Below are 8582 nucleotides of genomic sequence, written 5' to 3'. Positions count from 1 at the left end.
GTGAAAACATAAGCAAAGATTTATTTTTGAAGTCTCACTTTGGTTGGTGACATAGTAATTTAGAAATACTCATCTCCTAAATTTAGCAATGTCATGTATCTGTGTGTGCATTTACATTATTAGCTGTCTTTAGTCCTACATTTTCTGTGATCAGCATAGGACAGGAAGTCACTTCTTTATCCTTGCATACCATGGGAAAGGGCACTTGCGCATCCATCCATTGCCAAGTCCTGCCCCAGCGGGCTGAGCACAAGACTTGTGAATTTCCCCAAGAACACTTCCAGAATTGGAGTTATTGGAAAAAGAGGGCAACAAAGGGGCAGGCTGAGCCATCTTTGTCATGGAAAGCTGAGAGTAAAGGCCTGTAGGACTAAGGGCACCACGGCCCCATGTAAGTCCAAGGGACACAGAAGGTTGAGCAGAATAGACAGTCCAGCAGGCCATCGCCCCGTGTGAATGGTTGGCTTCCTCACGGACGTGTGAGCAGTGAAGGTTTTCTTTTTTAACAGTCGCGCATTTTCAGAGCGCTGCCAGCGCTAGGAGGCAGAGGGAGGATGCAGGCAGCACCCCGGGAGGCACCGGGCGGCGATGGTGCAGCCCGCTGATGTAATGCTGCTGCCGCCGCAGCAGCGGGGTTCACGTGTCTTCAGTGCGCAGCTATGCACGCTGCACCCTATATAAATCATCCCCATCTACTCTTATTATCTCTGCCTCTCTCTCTCTATCGATAAAAACCCTACAGACACACACACGTTTATGTGTTATTTTGGCCGCCGGCTCGCAGTGGCGGCCGCTCCCGCAGAGTCGGGCCGCTCCAGGAGGTGCCTATCACCCCTCGGCGGGGGCCCGCAGGCCCTGGCCCAGGGCTCTCAGAGGGTAAACCCCCTACTCCCGGCTCCGTCTCGTCGCCGCTGGCCGTGCCCCCGGCCCCCTCCCGGGCGCTGGCGGCGGCGGCAGTGGCGGCGGCAGCGGCGCGGGGCGGCCCGTCTGCTCGGGCAGCGCCGAGTCTGCGCACTCGACGCCCGGGCGGGCACGGCGGCCGCGGGGCGAGGAGCGGCGGCGGCGGCGCAGGGCGGGCCGGGCCAGGTGCTGCGAGGCGGGGGGGAGCGCGGAGCGACCCTGCGCGGGGGCGGCGGCGGAGGACGTGCCGCCATGCGCCGTGCTGCGGGCCGGGCTCGCCATCCTGCTGCGTAGCGGCGGGAAGCGGCTCGGCTTTCCGCCCGTGATGTCCCCAGGGCAGCGGGGGAAGGCAACTCACTCGAGGGCTGCGGCAGAGGCCTAGTACGGCCAGCGCCGTTCCGCGTCCCCGCCGCCGCGCCCCCATGGCCGAGGAGCAGCAGCCGGAGGGGCAGCCGCCGCGGCGGCTTGCCGGCACCCCCGCGCCCGGCGGGGCCCTGCCGGCCCTGGTGCCGGGGCTGCAGGGCGGCGAGGCCAGCGCGCTGCAGCACAAGATCCGCAGCTCCATCTGGTAAGGGCCGGGCCCCGCTGCCGCCACGCCGCCCTGGTCGGCTGCGCCCCAGGCTAGCGCTGGGGTACGCTGGGGGTGGGGGGCGCGCTGCGCGGGCGCGGCGGCCCCTTTGTGCTGGGGAGCGCGGAGCTGCGCGGAGGCGCCCGTGACACCTCCCCCCCTTCCTTCCCCATCTCCCGGGGCGCGCCCCGAACGGGCACGGCGTGGAAAACGGGGCGGCCGCGGGCAGGTGCGCGGGTCGGGTTGGTTGTGGCTGCTGCCGCGCCCGGTACTTGTTATTTTCCAGGAATGAGGCAGCCCGCCGTGTGCCGGGCGTGGGTTCTTGGTGCTGCCCATCTGTGTGCAGCGATAATGGCAATTGTGGAGCAGCTCTGCTCGGCCCGATGGTACAGCCTCACCTGCCGAAGGCATTTTAGTCAGTCGGCATCTTACACGGCCCTCTGGGTTTATGTCTGTATTTTTTGACGCTGGCATGAGACCCCCGGCACAGCGTTGATGCAGCAGGGAATGCAGAGCGATGCAGTAAGGGTGCATTTTCCCACCCTTCTTGTAAACCTGTTTTTTTGAGTTTCCAGTCTGGCAAATGCAATTTTGGCTGAAACTTGTGATGATGGCTTGCAAGTTCCTGCAGCGGAATCCAGTATTTTTTCCCCCCTAACCTCTAAAAACTAAAGCAAATTTTGTAGTAAGCCCAGTTTTTTCTTTAAAAGAATATTTTGTGTGTAGTTGAGGAAAAGAGATAAATTGAGTTTAGCTTGCCTTGCAAGTAATTTTTTTTTAAAACAATATCTCTGAGAGGCTGTCACTTGCAGCATTTATATTTTGTGTATGCTTTTAAAAGCTACTTTTGGCTGAGGGGTCTAGGCAAGTATTGTGGAAGCTGGGAGTTATAGGTTGCTGGTATGGATTGCTTTCCTTTATATATACACACCATATTTTATTTTATTTTTCTTATGTACTCCTAATGAAAACATACTGATCTGTTTTGTATATGACTTCATACCATAGTTAGATTTTATGTTTTGAATTGACATAGCTGGAAAAGAAAGAGAATCTAAATACAATTTTCCCATCAGATTATTTTATTGCAAGGTATACTGAAATTGCATTTATTGTTTGGTTGTTGGTTGGTTGGTGTTTTTATAATTTAAACAGTAAATAATAATTCATTGTTCTCAATCCACACTTGTTACCTTTTGTTTTGGTTTTCTCTGCAATGTGATCTAGAGAAGGGGTACAAACTGCAGAATTTCCAGTCTGTTTAGATTACAAAACCTTCACACCCTCCTAATTCATTATGGTGTTTGGTGATGGCCTTTTTGTATTTTCTTCCATGAATGTGCTGTTTGGAAATAAGCCTCAGAGAGCATGTTTACATTGCATTCAGATTAGGTATCATGTCCAAGTTAAGACAAAATGGCTACTAAGTAACACCTCAGCTTTTATTATGGGTTTTCTTGTCGAGGAAAAATAGTGCATACGTTAGTCTTTTAAATGAAAGCTGCCTATTTCATGCAGGTAAACTTGATGAATAGCTTGAGCCCACGTTTGGTACAAAGGAATGCTGTGTTTTGCCTGCTGTAAGTGGCTTGCCTGGTGCCAAGTGCCTGTGACCAGCAGAGGTTTTGCCAGCACTTTGCAGCCCTGTCTCCTGGTACTTTCACAGACATTTCTCACCTCTCCACGAGTGTACCTTCTGGCTCCGTGCACCGGGCTGGGTCTTGCCTGCTGCTTTCAAGGGGTGAAAAGGTGCTGCTGTTGAAATGTAGCTTTTGAAGATAAGGTTATTTTTTATAATAAAACCTTTTTTTTAATATATATATATCTTCAAGTCTTTCATATGGGACCACTAGAAATTCCATGTTTCTGTACTGTGATCAAGCAGTCTTCATTTGAGGCTGGAGTTCAATGTTAATTTGCATATTCATGTAGATGTGGTGATTGTTTTTGAACAGCAAGGAGAAGCATTGCCAGGATAATCATGCACACTGTGGTTGAAGTAAACAGCAGAAAGTCTCCTTCTGTAGTTGCAGTCTGTATCTGTTGTGCTGTTCTGTTCAGCAGGTGCTGTGTGCTGGTGATGGATAAACAGTGGGAGAGATTGTGGAAGATGGCCTGTGGAAATGGCAGTGCTCTTAACAGAACTAGGTGTAATTTGCAGAAGAGCGCTTCCTCTTTTCTGTCTTCTCCTCTTCCTCCCCTGCTATGTTGGTTGTGTCTGCTGGCAGATTGGCATGTTCAGTTCCTCCTTTGCTTCCCAAAGAGTTAGCACCTTAGATTCGTACTCCTGTATTATTTTCACTCTGCCTCTTTCATGCCGTATGTTTCTGCATAGTGGATGGATGTTTTCAGTTGGTTGTGTTTGGGGTTTTGATTTTTTTTTTTAAAGTATAATTCTTCAAATTGTGTTGTCAATGAAAACAGTAGTATAGCAAAATATAGCAGCTACTGAAGTACTGGACTTGAGGATCACAAACAAGTCTGTGCTTGTCTTTCCACTGTACAAATACAAATATAGTATGTGATGTAGGCCTTGAGCGGGACAATGAGTTATTCATATCTCAAGTTGTACTTAATTTATTCTATTTATTAAATTACAATGTAATTTGACAAAAGTAGCTCAAGTAATTGTGAACATGTGGAGTTCCTTGAAATGAAACAGTAGGGTAAATCCTGCTGGTTAAAATTGCCAGCATGGTTAATGTATGTACTTAGGACTAAAAAGTGGGCTTGCTAGGAGTCTAGTCAGTATTGGGGTTTTTTGTTTGTTTGTTTGGGGGTTTTTTTGTTTGGTTGGTTTTTTGCATATGAAGTGACTATTAGTTTGAACTGAGAAGGGAAAGGTAGTGGAGTTTCTTAACTGTGCTTAAAAGTAAATTGGGAAGTATTTATTTATATTGCATCGTTACATACAGGTACTTTAATCAAACAGCAGTTAAATAATTGAAGTTCACCACTGTGTAACTTGGGGTTTTTTTTATCCTGTATGCCCCATTTGAATGGATCAGGCAAAGCAGTGTCCATTTTTGTTTTATGTTGTGCCTGTGAATTGCTGAGGCAGTTGGATGTGTTCTTAGCGCGTCGATGAAATGCGCAGAAATAATATTAGATGTCTTTTCCTGTTGATGGATTAGAAGTCTAGACAGGGAGAACGCGTCTTTGAGAGCACAGCCTGGCTGATTAGCATCAGATTGGAAGGGTTTGTAAATTGCCCTGGTCTTTGCTGGATACTAGGCCTTAATCTGCCTGGTTTTGTTTCTCTTCAGATTCATTAAAGCTTTCATATTTATTAATAGGTTTTTTTTATCCGGACATTAGAGCCCAAGGCGAGAAAACCTCCCTAGTCAGCTGTCTGAGTGTATAGCCTAATGGGGTTTCAATTGTTTACTGTGGGTGAGGGTACTGTGTTACTAAATGTGTGTTACTCATATATGATGTTTCTTTATTTAAACATACGGTGTTGAAGACAGAGTCTACTCAATATTACATTAGGATGTCAAAGAGTATGCTATAGCTGAAGACAGCCAACAATGTATGTGTGTGTGGCACAAGGACTGAGATGTGGAGATGATAAAGGAAGGAGGTTGTTGGCTGAGGGTTTGGTCTTGCTGCTATGAAAGAAAAAGACCAACAGTTTTAGGCAATAAATCCCTCCACTCACTGCATTAACCTAAAATCCAGACCTTAGCTGCAAACATTGGAAGAATGGATAGGTTTGTTTTCTTGTTCACTGTTGGGAGTTACTGGTGGTGATTCTTCAATGAGTACTTGTTTACTGTTGTAAATAGTGATCTGATGCTTGCATCTGTGCATGAATTTACCTTAGCTTCTTTCACCTTGTCTGCATCTCAGCTTTTATTGTCCAAAAAGCATCTGTTAGCATTTGAATATAGTAATTCGGATGGAGAGATTAGTTTCTTTCCTCCCCCTCCCCAATATTTCATGTATAAACTGCACTGAGGATCACTTTTGTAGCTGTTTCAGATGAATGTGGATTTCAAATCCATGATTTGCATTCTCAGATCACTTTCCTAGCTATAAGTCATATTGGAAAACCACATGAACGAGGCTGAGCAGTGACAAAATTATGTCCTAAGGCATAGTTTTTCTCATGTTGAAGCAGGAAGTAGGAGATGAATTGTGCCCTTATTAGTTTGGGGTTCTTGGTATTCATGGATTCATAGAATGGTTTAGGTCGGAAGGGATCTTAAATATCATCTAGTTGCAACCCCCCTTTCCTTGGACAGTTACATCTTCTGCTAGACCAGATTGCTCAAGGCCACATCCAACTTGGCCTTGAACATCTTCAGGGAGGGGGCATCCACAGGCTTCTGGGAGAACCTGTTCCAGTGTCTCACCACCCTTACTGTAAAGAATCATGTTAGAAAAACAGATTAGCTGATTGTAACACCATTTTTTGTCTAATCTTTGGAAGGCTGCGTTCTTGCTTACAACTAACCTCAGTCCTGCACCCTCCTGCAATTGTATCTGTCACTCCTCAGTAGGCGTGGATTGTCACTTAACTGTTGGCAGAGTGAATGTTCTGTAATTTGGGAAATGCCATTGAGACTTTTTTTTTTGATAATAGGAATTGCTGCTTATATGTATGGTTAGGTCAGTAGAAAAAAAGATTGATAGTCTTGATATTCCTTATAAAATGAAGAGGGAATCTCAAGGAGTATGTGTTTCAGGCTCTTTGCAAATGCAGGTGCAAACACCTTTTTGGTTGTTTTGTCTGCAGCTGAAATTCCTATAACAGCCTTTATATATATTATTTTAAAACACTGATTTCTTGAGTCAGGTTGGATTTACTCTCCAATTTTCTCTGCTTAAGAGAGGAAGACAGGGATTAAGAACAGCAGCAAAAACCCTCAAACACAACAAAACAGACATACAACCAACCCCCACAAAACCATCAAACCAGAAAAAGAAAACCCCAAACCACGAAAGCCTCTATATTTGGTTAAATGGTCTGTCAAAATTGAATGGATCCCCAGCCCAAAATGCACCAGCCACCATTCCCTTCTTTGTCCTGGTTAATTCATTGTTGAAGATGGGAACTTAGAATTCTTCAATGAAAGATAAGTAAATATTGAGAGGAACAGTTAATAATTATCATTGGCAGGCATGCAGGCTGCACTAATTTCACTAAATCTATGTAACATCAGGATTGTGTTTACCTTCTTTGAAGAAGTGCTTTGAGACCCTCAGCTAAGAGATGCTGTATAAAACTGCAAACATATCTTGTCACTGACCCATTTTTCCCTGGGTTTATGATTCCTTTGTTTACAGGTGATGGTAAAACTTGACTTTCCTGAAAGTATTTCTTGATAAGGTGTGTAAGTGGTCAAACACATAAAGAATGGAGCTGTGGACTGTATTTTAGGGTATTTCTTCTTGATTTCAGGGAAGGTCAGCCTTCCAGGGTAAAGCAATTAGCAAAGTGTTCTTCTGTTTTACACTGCTTCCCCAAATGGGTAGGAACATAAAGTGAAATTTATTTAATTTTACTCCATTTCTGTGTGAGTTGGTCAAAGCAGGTCATTTGTAGCATCTGTGGATAAAATGCAGTTCTGAGGAGAGGGCCATCTCCTAGGGAAGAAGTTTGCATGAAACAATCCCATCACTTTATGTGCCTATTTCTCTTCGACTGTAAACAAATTTTAAACTATGTGGCTGATTGCAGCCATTGGTGATTCAGCTCTCTTGAATTTGGCAAAATAAATCCTACACCATTTGTCACCTTTTTAACTCACCTTCTTTCCTTGGAGGATGGCTGCTCCATCCCCTCCAAGGGTTATTTTGTAGATCTTCCATTCACATGAACAAGGTCCAGGTACACGCATTTATTTATTACTACACATTTCTATATGGGGGAGATCCTCCTTTTTGAGGGAAGCCCCATGGAATAATTCCTTCACACAAAGGAAGCTTAAGAAGGCATTTACTGTTCTGTGCTGAAGTGCATCTTCTTGCTATTGGGAAAGTCTTTCTCCATACCACCAACTGCTGGGAGCAGGCAGGTCATCAACTTGCAACAGTTAGTGCCAGATCAGTGTGGGAGGAGAAGCAACTTTCCAAAACAGGGAATGGCCACCATGGTGGTGGAATTTCTAGGTCAGCAGATGTGGAAGCCAATTTGGTCTGTAGGCATTTTTACAAGGTTAGAAAGTAAACCTGAATAAAATGAATGCTGACCTTTAAGTAACCTTTTGAGAATGGAGGGGAGATTTATTGAAAATCCTGGCCCCAAGTTGGATGGAATAGCTTTGCAGGAGAAAGGTCTTTGTAAATCTGCTTTTAGGAAGCATGGATTTTTCACTCTTGCTAGTGGGTTGTGTTTGTCCTTGCTTCTTGAAATAATAGGATCTAATAAAGTATATGGGGGGAAACACTATTCAAGTAATAGAAGATTTGGCTAAGTTTTATTGCTGTCACATTTAAAATCCATGGGAGTGCATTAAGTTCGTCACTGCGCAGTGTCAGACATATGCAATTGTTTCATAAATGTTTTACTTGCCACCACAGGAGTTCCCTTCGTTGAAGCAAGTCAGATTGTGTGACACTGGGATTCAGAGCAGCATTTCTAATGAGTTGGTAATAAGCACAGAATTGCAGGACTGTCATCCCAGGCCTCTGTGGCTGGGTTGCTTGCCATTTGGGGCAGTTCAGTTTGCTTTGCAATGTGTCTGTATGCCATTGGCGAGTTGTAATCCAAATCTCTATCGGAAAAGAACACTTAGTACAATTTTCTGGATGCTGTATAAATTAGTTGGGAAAAAATTGCTGTAACTGGGTGAGGTGACAATGCTGTTCAGATTTGGGTGCTCAGATTTCTACTTTAGCACTGATAAACCTTTTAATTATTTGGGGCAGTTTTGTTTATCTTTTTCATGTGTGTGTGTAGTTTTGAGAGCAAGGGTTGAGCTTAATGTTTTTATTCAGATCCCATAACTTATGTATGTTGCCTTCTCTTGTTACTCCACTCTGCTGCTTGCCAAACAGAAGTATTTGGAGAAGGGCCAGAGCTGCAAAATTCAGATCATGATCCAAATTTGGATTTTTGGTTCTAGCCTTTTTAATATCTAATATTACAAAGCCTCATATATGAATA

At 44.9% G+C, this 8582-nt stretch overlaps 1 protein-coding gene across 1 annotated transcript in view; it reads left to right on the top strand.

Annotated features, from left to right (window-relative positions):
* Positions 1-1057: 1057 nt before the first annotated feature.
* The window catches only part of RFX7 (regulatory factor X7), a 53449-nt gene continuing 45924 nt past the window's right edge, over positions 1058-8582 (top strand). The window contains exon 1 of the mRNA XM_054168820.1: positions 1058-1468. Coding sequence (XP_054024795.1) covers positions 1323-1468 — 146 coding nt within the window. The 5' untranslated portion in view covers positions 1058-1322. The remainder of the gene's footprint in view (positions 1469-8582) is intronic.

This window comes from Dryobates pubescens, chromosome 17 (genome assembly GCF_014839835.1).
Source record: "Dryobates pubescens isolate bDryPub1 chromosome 17, bDryPub1.pri, whole genome shotgun sequence".
Taxonomy (NCBI): domain Eukaryota; kingdom Metazoa; phylum Chordata; class Aves; order Piciformes; family Picidae; genus Dryobates; species Dryobates pubescens.
The sequence above is the reverse complement of the archived record's forward strand: the minus strand, read 5'-3'. Positions and strand labels throughout refer to the sequence as shown.